At 39.8% G+C, this 18,619-nt stretch overlaps 1 protein-coding gene across 1 annotated transcript in view; it reads right to left on the reverse strand.

Moving 5' to 3' along the window:
• Positions 1-18,619, reverse strand: part of vps53 (VPS53 subunit of GARP complex) — a 234,501-nt gene that overhangs the window by 123,935 nt on the left and 91,947 nt on the right. The window contains exon 12 of the mRNA XM_060848004.1: positions 14,329-14,424. Within this exon, the coding sequence (XP_060703987.1) occupies positions 14,329-14,424 (96 nt within the window). The remainder of the gene's footprint in view (positions 1-14,328; positions 14,425-18,619) is intronic.

An 18,619-nucleotide genomic window follows, 5' to 3' on the forward strand; every position in this document is an offset into this window, starting at 1 on the left:
TTAAATATTGCAACTGTACTCGCTCCCACCACCTCCTGGCAGCTCATTCCTTACACACACTATCTTCTGCATGAAAAAGTTACCCCTCAGGTCCTTTTAAAATCTTTTCCATCTCATCTTAAACTTATGCCTCTGGTTTTGGACTCCTCCAGCATAGGAAAAAGACATTGGCTATTCACTCTCCAAGCTCCTCATGATTTTATAAACTGCTACAAGGTCACCCATCAGCCACTGACATGCTTGGATAAAAAGTCCCAGCCTATTCACCCTCTCTCTGTGGCTGAAACCTTCCACTCCCTGTAACATCTCTGTAAATCTTTACTACACCGTCTCAAGTCTAACAACAGCCTTCCTAAAAAAGGGTGACCGGAATTATAACAGTATGTGTCAAGAGGCCCCAGATGGACCATCCAGCATTGAATAATGCATTGGAAATGGCAGCAACACCACCAGCACAGAACATGAACACTTGCAAGCTGACCTCCAACCCAAATCCCATCCGGATTCGGAAACATATTGCCGTTGCACAAGTTGCTGAGACGCCTCTCCTTGATGGCATGTGCTGCTGCTGCTACTATGTGCTTTTAGTGGATTGAATGAATGTTTAAGCTAGTGAATGGGAACTCTCCCTCCCACTCCACCGTGGACATGCAGGTCCTTGGACTCCTCCACCGGCAGAACACAACTACACGACGGCTGGAGGAGGAGCGCCTCATCTTCCGCCTGGGAACCCTCCAACCACAAGGTATGAATTCAGATTTCTCCAGTTTCCTCATTTCCCCTCCCCCCACCTTGTCTCAGTCGGTTCCCTCAACTCAGCACCGCCCTCCTAACCTGCAATCCTCTTCCTGACCTCTCCGCCCCCACCCCACTCCGGCCTATCACCCTCACCTTGACCTCCTTCCACCTATCCCACCTCCATCGCCCCTCCCCCTAGTCCCTCCTCCCCACCTTTTATCTTAGCCTGCTTGGCTCTCTCTCTCTTATTCCTGATGAAGGGCTTATGCTCGAAACGTTGAATTCTCTATTCCTGAGATGCTGCCTGACCTGCTGTGCTTTGACCAGCAACACATTTGCAGCTGTGATCTCCAGTATCTGCAGACCTCATTTTTTACTCGTATGATTAAGTGAGCTGCTTTGAATACTGTCAAGCTCATGTATTGTTGGAGGTGCATTCATGCAAGCACGTGGCAAGATCAAAATCCTGGGACACCCTTCCTGTCAGCATTGTTGGTCTAGATACAGAAAATGGACTGAAGTGATTTGAGACAGCAGTTCACCACCTACACCTCAAGGCCAACTAGGGATGACCACCCAGCAATCTCTACAACTCATGAAGGAACCCTCAAGATCCCAAAAAGTGTAGGGAACCCTTGTGAAAATAAAGTACAACAATGAGCATGCTGTTGAGATTTAATCCTACCACCATATTTTGTGAGCACTTATTCTTTAAGTTAATACTACATGCTTATTTAATTCTTGCACAATAAAAGTTGCTTAAAATATGAAACCTTGTAGCATAATTCTACAGTTAATACCTGGACTTGAATTTCTTTTAACAAGTTAATGGACTTCCATGAGATCCTAATAATTACTATACCAGTTTATCAGCTGACTTCTCAAAAAACAGACCTTATTGCTCTTAAATTGGAATGCTAATGATTATAAAAGGAATGAGAAGTTACACGATGATGCAGTTTGTGTATTGTAGCTCAGAAGGAAAGAAAGTGAGGAGACAAAAAGAATGGTAAAGCAAGAAACCATTAACTTTTAAACCATCTCACCAAAGGCAGCGATAAACTTCATACACAAAACTTCCTTTGCCAGTAGATTACATGCTCTGCAGCAATGTAGAAAATAGTTGTTCTTTGTACTCAAGACATCATGAGCATAAGGTACACTGTATGAACCAACCATCTTTTCCACTCATCAGTTTCTTAAAGTAACTGCAGCCTCTCATAGACGGCTTTAAAATCACATGTTTAATACAAGAAGGTACGGTAGCACGAGGACTCTTCAAGTGACATTTTGTGAGGAGTCACCATTCCCATGACCAATGGTGTGTGACCCAGCAGTGGTGGTGCAGTTTCTAGGACCCTGCTGCCCAGGTTCTTCTCAGTAATGAAGTTTGCAAACTTGCAGCAAACCAGTTGTGGCAAGTGGCTGAGATGCCTCTCATTGACTGCAGGTGCTACTTCCACTGTGTGCTTGAAATGGTTTAAGTGAATGGGCGGGGGGGGAAGAGAAAAACTGATTAAGTGAGCTGCATCGAATACTGTCAAGCTCATGTCCTGTTGGAGCTGAACTCATGCAAGCACGTGGCAACTTGACTCATGGCAACAAACCATTCCCAAGCAAAGTTTATCTCAAAATCTGCTATTTTTTTAAAAAAAAACTACTTGCCAAGCATCATAATTTAAAAATATAATTTCTCTCCCCCCTTCTGGGTATCCTTCACACTAATGCCCTTGGAATAGCCACTCTGAGATCCTCAAAAGGTTTCAAGGGTAAACTATTTTTGACTGCCTTAAAAGACATTCAACTCCATCATTAAACTCCTTTGCACAACCAGAATCTGACATGTTCATGATGGCAATTTACAAGAACAGATGATAAAGACATATACGCTATACTGTGGTGTTTTGATGCAGTAGGAGGAGCATGTTGTAGGAGGCATTAAGGGAACATTGTGCCAAGTTCATGCTGCTGGCAGGGGAGACAAAGAGAGGGGAAAAAAAAACAAGCAATGCCTTGTTACGCTGGTTTCCATGCGAGAAACCCCAGTTCAACATAGCCAGACAACTAAGATTATTCTTCTTACAAATTCCAGAGTGGAACAGAGATCTGAGAGCACATACAAGTTGGCAAATTTTACATAGGTAAAGGTCAGAAGATCATGAATAGCTAAGGGAATGAAATATGATAACTATTTGCCTAATCAAACTAAACATAAAAGATAATTCAAACATCATGGAGGCCATTTAGTCCATCACATTCATTCCATCTTTGAAACTTCTGCTTTCTCCCATCCGCAAAACTGGTGCTGAATAAGAGAACAATTCAATCACTGCTTAGCCCAATAAGAGGTAAAAACACAGCAGCTGCTGCCTGCCACCTACTTTCCATTTATTTTGGCAACAGAGCAAGGCTGTCCAAAAAAATTGCATTTTTCTAGCAACTTATTGCACTGTCATATGGTTTGTACACTGAATGACTGAGTGCTGTTATATAGTAAAATCAGAAAAATGATCTATTTAAGTGTTAGCCAATATCACTGGCTCATGGAACCTGACCAAAACACCACTAAACTTTTGTTTCAGCAGCTCCAAGTGGTACCATGAAATTTTTCATACCCATTTCAATAGGTTCATAGGATTTCAATTTCATATCACATCTGAAGAATGGTGCCTCTGACAATGAAGCATATACCTAGAACTTACCTGTGCGCCTAGATCTTGTATGGTAACTTGAACACACAACCATTGTATCCAGAAGCACAAACACCAAACTATCAACAACTTTGCAGCAAGGTAAAATCCAAAAGTACAGTACCCCCCCCCCCACTGTTCCATAACCAAGGCTGATTTTAGAATTACATTAGATGTGCAAACTTATTGCTGAAAAGCTACTCATTCACCTTCAAAATTAAAATAAATGCTACAAGGAAAGGTACCAATAACTTGAAAGAGAAGTCACTGTGCTCACTATGCTTGTTGAGTAATGGTTTTTGTACCAAATAAAGCTGAAGTGGAACCTTGGTCAACTTTACTTCATATTTTGAAAACTGAGAAATTTCAAAGAGATGGCTATCCATTCTCTTCTGATACCCCCAAGCTTATGATCTGAAACAAGTGCAGCTAACAAGAAAACCTAGACTATAAATAAACAGTAGGCAGCTTTGAAGTTGTTGCTATGTTGAAATTCAGACAGAAGAGGAAAGTGATCAGTTGAGTGTGAAATACAGACTGCAGTTTCCTTCAAAGTATGAAGGGCAATTAAGGTCACAAGAAAGGTATGTTAGGCCCCTTCACTTGAGAAGCTACATGGAGATATTGTATTCTTTGCATCTTGCACCCAATCAACTAAGCTCTGAGCGATCTTTGGAATTTCATTAAGAGAGAGCAAAACTAATGCAAAACACCTCGCTGATTCTCAGTGTTATCATACAAGTTACACAGGCACTACACTTCAAAATCAGTAAACCTTTCCCTTACGTGGAATACATTGGATAATGTGGAGCAATCTTGTGGCATGGTGCCAAAACGCAGGAGAACAGAGGTTCTTCCCTACTGTTCACTGCATGGGAAGTTCCGATGTTAGTTATGTCAACCAGGGAAGCCCCTGAGCAGATGTGAAGTGCCTACTTCCTCAGCAAGGACAAGACAAGAACATATATTGCAAGCAGCCAATTCTGGTGGAATATCTGGAGGTTGGAAGTGAGCTGACAGGTCATTCAGAAAGTTGGAGCTGCTGAAAATTCTTGGGTAAAGAACTATAGGCACTTTATTCACTGCTATCTAGTTATGCAAGAACTTAATTAATTACTTACACTAAATACTTTTAACATTTAAATATATTTGGGAGCATATTTAAAGCTCCCAAAAAAGAATTATTGTCATTATCATCAATACCTAATGCTGCTGTTAAAACAATTACCATTCCCCAGTCCAAACCTCTTTATGCCAAATTTGCACTGGTTGAAGAAACCTACTCTAAACAGATTTTATAAATGATAATTTTTTTATATGCAGCTTTTGGATGGATACTTAAACCAAGTACAGACACAGACTGTACCCTTCACTAAATGTTCCTGACTCAAGTTCAAAGCTGAACAACATCTGACACTCACATTTGGCATCCAAGTACAACAACCCTCAGTACACCATTTTCTCACAAAGCTTTAGTCCTGATTGAAAGGAACAGATTTTACAAACGTACACCTATTATGGCTAGTAAGAACTGGCCTCCTCTCAAATCTGTATTGAGAATAGCAACAAATCAAAAAAGAATGTAAATGTTATTTAGTTAGGCAGGAAACAGCACCAGAAATAAGACGACAGACTATAATGCACCGTGGCTCAGTGGTTAGCACTGCTGCTTCTGCATGGGTTTCCTCCAGGTGCTCCGGTTTCCTCCCACACTCCAAAGATGTGCAGGTTAGGTGGACTGGCCATGTTAAATTGCCCATAGAGTTAGGTACATTAGTCAGGGGTAAATGTAGGGGCATGGGTCCAGGTGGGTTACTCTTTGGAGGATCGGTGTGGACTTGTTGGGCCAAAAGGCCTGTTTCCACACTGTAGGGAATCTAATCTAATCTAATCTAATCTAATAACTTCTTATGACAATTCAGACAAAAGACTGCCAAAGTTGCTGGAAATGAGGGGTGTGAAAGGTGCATTAGTGAGACCAGCAACAGGTATCTCTTTAACCTGTCAGATTTAAGGCTGGGAAATACACAGAATGAGAAGTAGGATATATTAGAGGAGGAAAATTCAATCAGCTACAGAAAGACAAATAGAGGGACACAACAGGCATTGTGGTGAAAAGGAATAACAGAATAGCAGGATCCCTTGCCTTGACTGAGTAAACTAGATTCAAAACCACCAAAAATGCTGCAAAGAATTAGTATTTGCATTTTTGTTTTCCTGCTTCAGTGGCAAAAAAAGACTTCTCTTGAATTTGACATTTTTAAAATCTCCATGGAGAAGTTATTTGGGTGGAACTGAGAAATAAGAAAGGAATGATCACCTTATTGGGATTGTATTATAGACCCCCCTAAGTCAGCAGGAAATTGAGAAACAAATTTGTAAGTAGATTTCAGTTATCTGTACAAATACTAGGGTGGTAATGGTAAGAGATTTTAACTTTCCAAACATGGACTGGGACTGCCATAGGGTTAAGGGTTTAGATGGAGATGAATTTGCGAAGCGTGAACAAGAAAATTTTCTGATTCCGTATGTGGGTGTACCTACTAGAGAAGATTGGCCTACGCTTTGGAAATAAGGCGTGGCAGGTGACTGAGATGTCAGTGGGGGAGCATTTTGGGGCCAGCGACCATAATTTTATTAGTTTTAAAGTAGTGATGGAAAAGGATGGGCCAGATCTAAAAGTTAAGTTTTAAATTGCAGAAAGGCCAATTTTGACGGTATTAGGCAAGAACTTTCAAAAGCTGATTGGGGACAGATGTTCGCAGGTAAAGGGACGGCTAGAAAATGGGAAGCCTTCAGAAATGAGATAACGAGAGTCTAGAGAAAGTATATTCCTGTTATGGTGAAAGGAAATGCTGGTAGGTACAGGGAATGCTGGATGACTAAAGAAAATTGTGGGCTTGGTTAAGAAAAAGAAGGAAGCATATGTCAGGTATAGACGAAATAGATCGAATGAATCCTTAGAAGAATATAAAGGCAGTAGGAATATACTTAAGAGAAATCAGGCAAAAAGGGGATGAGATGGCTTTAGCAAAGAGAGTTAAGGAGAATCCAAAGGGTTTTTACAAACACATTAAGGACGAAAGGGTAACCACGGAGAGTATAGGGCCCTTCAAAGATCAGCAAGGTGGCCTTTGTGTGGAGCCACAGGAGATACTAAACGAATATTTTGCATCACCGTTTACTGTGGAAAAGGACATGGAAGATATAGAATGTAGGGAAATAGATGGTGACATCTTGAAAAATGTCTATATTACAGAGGAGAAAGTGCTCGATGTCTAGAAACACGTAAAAGTGGATAATTCCCCAAGACCTGATCAGGTGTACCTTACAATCCTTTGGGATGCTAGGGAAGTGATTGCTGGGCCTCTTGCTGAGATATTTGTATCATCGATAGTCACAGGTGAGGTGCTGGAAGATTGGAGGTTGGTTAACGTGGTACCACCATTTAAGAAAGTTGATAAGGACAAGCCAGGGAATTATAGACTGGTGAGCCTGACCTCAGTGGCAGGCAAGATGTTGAAGGGAATCCTGAGGGACAGGACGTACATGCATTTGGAAAGGCAAGGACTGATTAGGGATAGTCAACATGGCTTTGTGCGTGGGAAATCATATCTCACAAACTTGACTGAGTTTTTGAAGGAGTAACAAAGAGGATTGATGAGGGTAGACTGGTAGATGTGACCTACATGGACTTCAGTAAGGCTTTTGACAAGATTCCCCATGGGAGACTGGTTATCAAAGTCAGATGTCATGGAATACAGGGAGAACTAGCCTGAAGGGCTTATCCCCAAAACGTCGATTTTCCTGCTCCTTGGATGCTGCGTGACCTGCTGCGCTTTTGCAGCAACACACTTTTCAGTTCTGATCTCCAGCATCTGCAGTCCTCACTTTCTCCCAGGGAGAACTAGCCATTTGGATAAAGAACTGGCTGAAAGGTAGAAGACAGAGGGTGGTGGTGGAGGGTTGTTTTTCAGACTGGAGGCCTGTGACCAGTGGAGTGCCACAAGGATCAGTGCTGGGTCCACTACTTTTTATCATTTATAATAAATGATTTGGATGTGAGAATAAGAGGTATTGTTAATAAGTTTGCAGATTACACCAAAATTGGAGGTGTACTGGACAGCGAACGTTACCTCTGATTACAATGGGCTCTTGATCAGATGGGCCAATGGACTGAGGAGTGGAAGATGGAGTTTAATTTAGATAAATGCAAGGTGTAGCATTTTGGGAAAGCAAACCTTAGCAGGACTTACACACTTTATGGTGAGGTCCTAGGGAGTGTTGCTGAACAAAGAGACCTTGGAGTGTAGGTCCATAGCTCCTTGAAAGTACAGTCGCAAGTAGATAGGATCGTGAAGGCGGCATTTGGTATGCTTTCCTCTATTGGTTGGTGCATTGAGTTGGGAGGTCACGTGCAGCAGTACAAGACATTGGTTAGACCACTGTTGGAATAGTGCATGTATATCAGAAGGATGCTGTAAACTTGAAAGAGTTCAGAAACGATTTACAAAGACGTTGCCATGGTTGGAGAATTTGAGCTATAGGGAAAGGTTGAACAGGCTCGGACTTGTTCCCTGGAGTATCAGAGGCTGAGGGGTGGTGACCTTATAAATTTATAAAATCATGAAGGGCATGGATAGATTAAATAGATAAGGTATTTTCCCTGGGGTGAGGGAGTCCAGAACTAGGTTTAGGGTGAGAGGGGAAAGATATAAAAGAGACCCAAGGGGCATAACTTTCACACAGAGGGTGGTGCATGTAATAGAATGGGCTGCCAGAGGAAGTGGAGGAGGCTGGTACAATTGCAACATTTAAAAGACATCTGGATGGGTATTTGAATAGGAAGGGCTTGAAGGGAAATGGGTCGGGTGCTGGCAGGTGGGACTAGATATGGTGAGGATATCTGGTCTGCATAGACGAGTTGGACCGAAGGGCCTGTACCCGTGCTGTATACCTCTATGATTCTAAATGAGACTCCATACTTGTCGAGCAGAACAATTATTTGGCAGTCATCAACACTTGTTACATTGTTGAAAGGGTATTCTACATTCGCAATTTCTGGATGACTTATTTTCACAATTTTAATGGTCAAGTAAAATGTGGGGCTAAGGGCACATGCTATTTTTGCAAACAGATTGAGGAAACGATAACTCAGACAGCAAAAGGTAGACCAGGTTGCAAAGGTGACATTTGGTATACTTCCCTTTATTGGTCATTGAGTAAAGGATTTGGGAGGTCAAGCTGTCATTATGCAGGATATTAGTTAGGCCACTATTGGAATACTGCATTCAATTCAGGTTTCCCTGCTCAAAGAAGGATGTTGTAAAACTTGAAAGGGTTCAGAAAAGATTTAGAAGGATGTTGCCAGGGGTTGGAGGGTTTGAGCTACAGGGAGAGGCTGAAAAGACTGGGGCTATATTTCCTGGAGCATCAGAGGCTGAGGGGTGACCTTAAAGAAGTTTATATAATCAGGAGAGTCATGTACAGGGTGAATAGTCAAGGTCTTTTCATCACGTTAGGAGAGTCCAAAACTAGAGAACACAGGCTTAAGGTGAGAGGGAAAGGTTTTCACACAGAGGGTGGTGCATACATGGAATGAGTTGCTAGAGGAAGTGATTGAGGCAGGTACAATTACCACATTTTAAAGGCATCTGGATAGGTATATGAATAAAGAAGGGTTTAGAGGGATATGAGCCAAATGCAACTAAGATTTATTTGGGATATCTGGTCAGCATGGACTGAATAGTCAGTTTCCATGCTGTACATCTCTAAGTCAAACTGAATATGCTCATTACCAGTGTTCCTCCTTTCAAAGGTACTATCCCCTTTATCTGTATAATAGAAAGAATCTTTAGCATTGCATTTATTTCAGTTACAAATTCTGGCCCATCTGCATCGATTTTGTTTCCCCCCCATTTCACATTAGTGGTTCATCAAATTTTTAAAAAATGCATCTCCACACTATCAGCTTAGTTGGTAAATGCACCACATGGATACATGTAAAATAGCAGAGTGGGAAAGTTTAAAATTAGATCTTTGAATAACACAGAATTGAAAAATCTCAGTTGGTCACAGCACCCTGGCCAATAAACAGGAAAACTAGTTGATCTCACAGAAGTAATCTCCACTGAAAGGAGTATTTGTTGATATTTGTAAGGATAGTATGAACTTGATATAGTATTTCTAAATGGAGAATAACACAGTCAACTGAGCATGTGTTATTTGGGCATTAGATTGACATAGTTCATGGCCAGCATCTTCAGGAGGGTATACTTTATGTTTATAGAATGTGAACATGAGGATTTTGAACTGAAGCTCAACATTAATTCAAGTTGGCTCAAAATATTACTTCTACAGCTAAATTTTGACAAAATTATTTTTATACAGTACAACTTTGTTAAATTAACATTAAGTGGAAACCAATCTGGCTTTAGTTAAGAGGTTAAAAGAAGTGCTAATTCCACCCAGCATTTTTAGTGGCTTTTGAATTCTCTTTATTCAGCCTGGGAAATGATCCTGCTGTTTCAATTTAATTAACTGAGCAAAGTCAGCAGATAAATCAAAGTTTCAAATTCCAGCACCTTCCTTTAGTTAGGTTTTATTTATTCAGAGGACTTTAAGAAAATGATTGAGTATTCAATTTTCAAATTCTACAAAGGCAGCCAAATCACTTTAAACTTTTATTCCTTAAATCACAGAATTTTCCCAACTTTATAAAGCAGTTGATAAGTGTCACTAGCAGAATTTCTGCACTGTTTCTGCAGCTTCAAAATGGAGCTGACCTCTTAGCCTTTGATAGTGCTCAGAACTTAACTCATTGCAAATCCCTTATGCACAAATTGAAAGAGCGGAAAATGTGAACCCTTTCCAATTATCTTTTCAGCCAACACAGTAAAAAGGGTTATACATTACTCTCTCACCTACAGTTTTGTTTTGTAGAACCATGACATCAAAACAGGCTATTAAATCCCTCAAAAGAGTTATGGATTTTTTTCCAGTTTACATGTGGTTGCAGTATCTTCAATATCTGTAAATACTACAGTACAACTCACAATCAGAATCCAAATTAAAAATCAGTAATCCTCACGAACTTACAAAAAAAGCAGATAATTTTAATTTCAATTATGAAGCTCAATGCAAAATGTACTGAATCATTCATTTGCTTGCAGAATTCAGTAAAACGACAAATAATTTAAGAGCAGATTGTGACAAAAATGCAATGTTGATAAAGCAATGTCCGTTGGATTGTCTCATTTTTATGTGATTGCTTGGAAGGCTTCAACACCCCAGTGCTTCTCAGTTTTAAACTGTGACTTTATAATTATGGCTTTCAACGTACAGTTATTTAAAATTCCCCTCTTGAACAAATGTCATAACCTGCCTTTTAAAAAAAAAGTTGAATTCTATAAAACCAATAAAACTTAAAAGATATAAACATTGGAGAAGCATCGTAATTCAAAGAATCATTAGCAGAACGATGGACCTGCAAGTCAAATAGATGGGGTAAATGAAGCTGACATTAAATCAGTGCTCCCTCCACTGCTAACTTGATCATAAAATTCCCATTATGGATGAGTCATCATTAATGAGTCAAACTAGTTAGTCAATCTTTTGCTATGGACCAGGTAGACACTCAAATCAAATTAACAAGTCTGCCTCAAAAGATCCAAAGTCAGTTCATATTTACCATTACCAGGCACATCAACTTAGAATGACAGAATCAAAGAAACCCTTGTGCAAAAAAAGGCCATTCAGCCCATCAGGTCTGCACTGACCCTCCAAAGAGCATCCCACCCAGGCCCAGCTCTTTGTGCCATAATCCTGCACTTCCCATGGCTAACCCACTTTGCCCGGACATCTTTGGACTAATACGTATCTTTTCGGGGGGGGGAGATGTGAAAAAGAGAGAGAGAGAGAGAGAAACACCGGCAGAAACCCACACAGACATAGGGTGAGCATGCAAACTTCACACAGGCTGGATTTGAATCTCATTCTTGGTGCTGTCAGGTAGCTGTGCTAACCAATGAGCCACTGTACCACCCTCTAGGAGAGAATGAGCTGGGGAGACCACATCCTTAAACCTTCATTCCATCATGGACAAGATAGTCACTAATTGATCAGTAGAAGGTTCAAATAAAGTTTGTGCCTTCTATCCTGGCTATCTCTCATCAGATAATTCTGTTTGCTTTTACTTAAATAGTTACATTCGTTCTTTTGATGGCTTCGAGTCTGAACATAAAGTTCTTTACCACATCATCTGGCTTTTCCCATTAAAAAGAGCTAAACGTGACCATTATACTGTCTTTCTTGAGCTTAATTTGTAGCTTTTTTCTATTCCATCTTAACAATGTTCATTCATTGCATTTGGTCCTCAAGATTGTTTGCAAATGTTAATTAGTCTAAAAGATTTGATCACCACTCCCTGCCCATAGCCTGACATCCAAATCACTCTGTACAAGGTGAACAGTTGCAGTACAAGAACAGGCCCAGTCATACCACCTCCCACTTCGAACCACTTTAAGAGGCTGGCCTTTTAATGTCTCCTTTCTAAAGGGTGTTAAATTCAATTTATCACTTTTCCTTATTCCACAATCTTTAATTTGGTCTTTTTTTCATCTATAATGCATATCATTTTCCTAACATTCACTTAAAAGGCTAACACTATCACTATACCCTCCTCTTAAAAAAAATCATAAATAGTTCCCAGACAATTATCATAAGTTTTATTTATATAAATTATCACATATAAGGCACAACTATTAAAAATCTTAAGGATCAGAACTTTTTTGCGGATTCACCACACGTATCATCATGTCAGTTGAATATGTGAAACCTTTTCAATTGCAAGCACAAGAAAGTGACATCAATAATGTGGCTTTCGTTTTCCCTTAACTACTGGTCCCTTGCACTTTCTTGAATGTAAAGTCAGGTACAGTGCCACAGAGGACCTCATCAAATGCTATTGTTCATGTGAAAGCATAGATGGTGAGTGGTACAGACCATTCAATCACCAGAATTGCTCAGAATGAGTTGGATCCTGTCCCTATTCAACACACACTCAAACACAAAGGTTGCTCAATTCTGAATTTTCCACTCAGTAGCCCATTCCAATTACAACAGCTCTACTGTTGTCGCAGCAAATCAGCTCACTCAGCATAAACAGTCCGAGCCAAGATCTCAAAGTCTGCAACTATCAGATACTCACTGAATTAAGGTGCTGGCCAGCAGGGAAGAAAGAGAACCCTTTTCAAAGGCAAAAGAACAAGGAAAGTTCATTCTGAATTATTCCAACTTTATCCAGAAAAGCAACTTAGGATCCCTGCCATTTGAGAAGTGACTTCAAATTTATAACTGCAATAAATCGAAATGTATTAGACTGTACACCATTTATACACTTCCTGTTGTTCACAAGACACCAACCACACGACAAGATCAAACAGTTTAATTTTATGGGAAAATTAAAGTTAATCTTTTTGTAAGTGTTCAAATAACACCCATGCTTTTGTAACTGCTTTCATCTCAGCATCAATACATTTTAAATATGGCCTTGTATCAATTAAATGTGGTTTGATGCAATCAATAACACTGTATTGGTTTACAGAGGAGGAACTGCTACATATGTCAACCTGAGCTTTGGGGACCAGCCACCCCTTCAATCAAAAACAAATCTGAAAGCAGAAACCTTAAACCAAAAAGTGAGCAATTTCCTTCTGAGACTCTACGGAGCAAGTTTCTTGGAGAATTTTGCACGTTATTGATCTATCTGTAGTAAGAACATGAGAACTCTGAGCAGGAGTAGGCCATCCGGCCCTTCGAGCCTGCTCCACCATTCAATCAGATCATGGCTAATCTTTTTGGGGACTCAGCTCCACTTACTCGCGTTTTCACCATTTATCTTCCTAATTACTTGTTGTACCTGCATACCAACCTTCTGCAATTCATGCGCAAGGATACCCAGGCCCCTCTGCCAATCAGCATGCTGCAGCTTTTTACCATTCAAGTAATAATCCATTTTGCTATTATTCCAACCAAAATGTATGACTTCATATTTACTAACACCGTATTCCATCTGCCAGACCTTTGTCCACTCACTCAACATATCCATATTCCTCTGCAAGGTTTCACAGTCCTCTGCACACTTTGCTCTGCCGCTCATCTTAGTGTCATCGGTAAGTTTTGACACCATACACGTGGCCCCCAACTCCAAATTATCTATATAAATGGTAAATAATTGTGGTCCAACACTGATCCCTGAGGCACATCACTAGTCATTGATTGCCAGCCAGAATAGCACTCATTATCCTCACTCTTTGCTTCCTGTCAGTCAACCAATCTTCTGTCAATGTTAATACTCCACCCCTAACACCGTGCAACCTTATCTAATGCACAGCCTCACGTGCGGCACCTTGTCAAAGGGCTTTTGGAAATCGAGGTACACCACATCCACTGGCTCCCCATTGTCCACCGTGCTCGTAATGTCCTCATAGAATTCCAAAAGATTTGTGAAGCATGACCTGCCCTTCATGATCCCATGCTGGTCTGTACAATGGGACAATTTCTTTCAAGACGCCCTGCTATTTCTTCCTTGATAATGTACTCAAGCATCTTCCCCACTACAGAGGCTAAGCTCACTGGTCTATAATTCCCCATCTTTTGTCTACTTCCCTTTTTAAACAGTGGCGTTACATTTGCTATTTTCCAATCTGCTGGGACTACCCCAGAGTCCAGCGAAGTTTGGAAAATAACCGCCAATCCACCTGCCATTTGTCCCACCATCTCTTTTAGTATCCTGGGATACAATCCATCCAATAGATCACAAGTTTGAGCAAAAATCAACAGCAGCAGATAACCCAAATTAAACAATGCAACAAGGTTATTATTCTGCCTCTCCTCTTACCTTCTCCAGGTCTCCTTCTTTCTCAGAGTCACACTCAGCTCCAGTTTCATCTTCCAGGAATGGATTTGTAGATGGTGGTGCTGCTTCAGGCTTTTTCTGTCCAAGGGAAAGGAGGCCAGAAAGCTAGTTATTACACAAAATTTTACCAATGCTCAAAATACTTTGAAAGGTGGGGAGAAAAGTTTTTTTTAACCATAGACATTACTACATATGCGTACATGGCGACTATTAAAAAGTCAAGGTTTAATTACAACTTACAAACATGGTATATAAACTATCACTCTCAAAGTTCAACTTCTGTTGTTCATTTTTTTACTGCAAGAGATTTGCACCAACCCTCAGATCCCTCTAATCCTTAATTTCCTTTACACATTCAAACATGCTCTGCTCCAGTCCATTGGCTGTAAAGTGCCTTAGAACAATGACAGGCTGTGAAAGGTGCAAAGCAAATACAAATTCTTTCTCCTCACTTGAACTATAGTTCCTTTTAATTTTGGACAGTCTGTTGTTCCTCGATAAAACATAATGCTTAATGTCAACATCTGTCCATATGAATGAACAAATGTCCTCTTCAAGAGCAGCAAGAAAAACTCTAGAACATGTCTAGAAATTGAGCTGTTCAGAGATGTTGTTACTCTGCAGCAAGAGAGAAACAGGGACACTACCACTGCATCACAAGAACACTATTACTTATGTCTAAAGTAAACTCACAATTATATTTGAACAATGCTGTTCACTTGTAAAGAGCAGGTTGTTAGAACTGAGCTTACTCTCAAGAATAGATTTTGATTTGATTTGTTTTATTATTGTCACATGTATCAAGATAGCGAAAAGTATTGTTTTGCATGCTATCCAGGCAAATCATACTTTACATAAGTACATCAAGGTAACAGAATAGAATGCAGATTGTAATGTTACAGTGACAGAAAAGGTGCAAAGAAAGATCAACTTTATGAGAGGTCCTTTTGGAAGTCTGATAACAGAGGAGAAGAAGCTGAAATTTTACCTGAAATCCTAAATAGCACAAAAAATTGCAAACTGCTATTATTTGATCAGCAATAACATCCAGATACTGAGAAGAATGCCAGCCTCTACTGCAATGATTAATGACCTGAGAGATCACTTCAGATTTTTCCAGCTAAGATGACCTTACTGGAAATGTCTGGCGGGGCTGGTTGGGGGAGGTGGGGGTAGGAGCTCTGAATGCTTCCCCCCCCCAAAGGTGATGGTGATAGGTCGGAATGAAGGGTAGAGCAGATAGGTGGGGATGGAAGATGGACAGGTACAACAGTTCAAGAGGGCGGTACCATGTTGGATCTGGGATAAGGTAGAAGGGGAGATGAGGAAACTGGTGAAAGTGACATTGATTCCATGTGGTTGGAGGGCCTCAAGGCAGAAGGTGAGGTGCTCTTCCTCCTAGGAAGGATTTGGCTAGGATTTGGCAGTGGAGGCAGCCCAGGACTTGCATGTCCTTGGTGGGGTGAGAGGGGAAGTTGAAGTGTTCGGCCACAGGGCGGTGGGGTTATTTGATGTGTGCATGTCCCGGAAATGTTCCAGCCCCACACTGTTTGGCTCTGATCTCCAGCATCTGCCGTCCTCACTTTCTCAAATCACAAAAGGCTACCATACAGATAACAGGAAAGATAAATGGATTTTTTTCATATCAAAGTGAAGAGAGTATAAAAATAGTGAAGTCTTGCTAAAACTGTACTGCATTGCACCTGGAACACTGAACCGTTTTGGTCTCCTTAATGAAAGGAAAATATACTGGTACTGGGTACAATCCAGAAAAGATTCATGAAGTTAATTCCAAGTAGGGAGGGATTTTCATGAGGACAGGTTGAGTTGGATGGGCCTACACTCCTTGGAATTAGAAAAGGCAATTTTATTGAAACATAAAAGTTGCTTATGGGGCTTGCAAAAATAAATGCTGATAGGCTGTTTCCCCTTGAGGGGAACTCCTGGAGCAGAAGGCATAATCTCAGAGTAAAAGGTCACTTTTCAAAACAGAACAGAGGAGAAATTTCTCTGAGGGTCACAAATTTGTGGAATTCTTCAGCACAGAGTGCTGTAGATCAGCCATGACCTCATTCAATGGCAGAGCAAAATCGATGGGCCAAACGGCTACTTTTGCTCTTACATTTTGTGACACTGTTGAAATTGAACATCTTTGAGGAATATATCAAATCTGACATAGCTTCCAAAACCACTCAGCATCGTCAAAACCTGACTCCTATTCTAAAACTCATCATATATCAATGAGGCAGTGGAAAAATAAATATTTCACAGTATTAAGAATTCCAACATGCAAGATGTCTAAATGAAAACAATTGTGAGGCTGATTATTGCCCTCATTATTTCTAATTAAAATTAGACAAAAGAAGTGTTGTGTCAAAAATTGAAATATACCTGTTGGCAACCTTAACCTTCACAGTCAAGACTGCAGTTATTTATCTACTAAAACTAAAGCAAGTGGGCAAAGTTAAGCACATTCAATATAGTAAGCAATGCTAATCAGATACACTGGACTCCAAGGAGAGAAGGTGGTACTAATTAAGCTGCATTCTATGATAAGAAGGCCCCAGTCACACTCTAGTTCAAAACACCTTTGAAACAAAAAGGATTATGTTTCATTGACATTCATATTTCATATAAACAATTTAACAAAGTCTCAGCATTCAAATTAGGATGTACCACAATCTTAATATTCTAAATTCTTCAGAATTGAAAGCTGAGAAACTCATTATACAGCACTTACTGCATAGAAATTGTTCCGTGTCAATCTTTATGCTCCACAAGAGCCTCCTTACACCCTTCTTCATCTAACCGCATCAACACTTCCTTCTTTGCCTTTCTCCCTCGTGTGCTTTTCTAAGCTTCCCTTGAATACATTTATACTAGTCGTATTAACAATTCCTTGTGATTACAAGATCCACATTCTAACCGCTTCTGGGTAAAAGGGTTTGTTTTGAATTCCCTATGGGATTTATTTATGACTACCTTATGTTTATGAGCTTTAATTCTGATTCTGCCTGCAAATATCTTAACTAAATCTACCCCATCAAGACCTTAGATATACTGAATGACCTCTACCAGGTCGCCCTGAGTCTTTTCTCGGATTCCTCTCAATTGTCCTGGCAATCAAATGTTTTAAAACTCAAAAGCAATGTTTCCTAATCTTTACCTCATGTTCCCCGACATTTTCCAGATTCAGTGACACTCGACACTATGAATTTTGATCTTTTGCCTGTAAGCTTTTCAATTTTAAGATAAGTAATGCATAGATAACAATATTCATTATTCAATGCAATAAATTTAAGGAGATTGCATTAACTCTTAAATCAAGGCTTTGAACATGATACATGTGTATCACACTAAACACTGATTAGCATGACAAAGCAATAATTCACTTGCTGCATGTGCCAATGCAGTAGCACACGAGCAAATTCATGCACACACACATTGCATAATTAGTCCTGGATATATCTTTGAAGAAAATTGTGAGAAGAGAATTGTAGTAATGAAAGAAGCTTCAGAGAGCATCTTAACATCCATACAGAGTTTAAAGTTGTACAGAGTAAGACATTTATACTAATGTTACATTTGAGTGGTTTGTTAACTTCTTAACTGCAATTATGCAGAATATCCTGAAGTTTATGTATTGGCCCCAAAAAAAAGGTCATCATAAAGTTATGCTGCATGCAGCTGGCAATCCGAGGAACATTTGGGTCAGACACAAACTAGCAGCAATGGTTCATATACTTTTATGACCCTTTCCAATCTCCCTGCAGTACTTAATTCTAATAACTTGGAAGCTAATTTAACGAAATGTCCCATTTTCATAGGACATTCTCAGAAGTTGCTTTGACAGTTAATTAGTTATATCTCTGAAGTTTTTTAATATTGCAAATAAATTGCATATTTAAAGCATATTATTTTCACAGATCATCACATACAGAGGTATGACTCCCTGGCAATGTACATTATGTTCAAAACTCAACTTAGATGTGTTGAAAATTACAGATGTAATCCAATACCACTGGAACTTCTACTAACTCCTTGCTTAATTTGTGACACACTAAAATGTGGTAAAATACATAGCATTTACATTCCAGGATGAAAGTTCAGATTACTTTGTCCAATACTATAATCTTATACTTAAAAGCAAGTTAACTGCTTGTCTGGAAATGATAACAAATATTACTGGGCCACACAATGCTTATCAAAAGATCTCCATTTAGTGAATATTAAAATAAAACTAATTTTGCAAGTCACATTTTTATGTATAACT

Source organism: Hemiscyllium ocellatum, chromosome 31, assembly GCF_020745735.1.
Source record: "Hemiscyllium ocellatum isolate sHemOce1 chromosome 31, sHemOce1.pat.X.cur, whole genome shotgun sequence".
In the NCBI taxonomy this organism is placed as follows: domain Eukaryota; kingdom Metazoa; phylum Chordata; class Chondrichthyes; order Orectolobiformes; family Hemiscylliidae; genus Hemiscyllium; species Hemiscyllium ocellatum.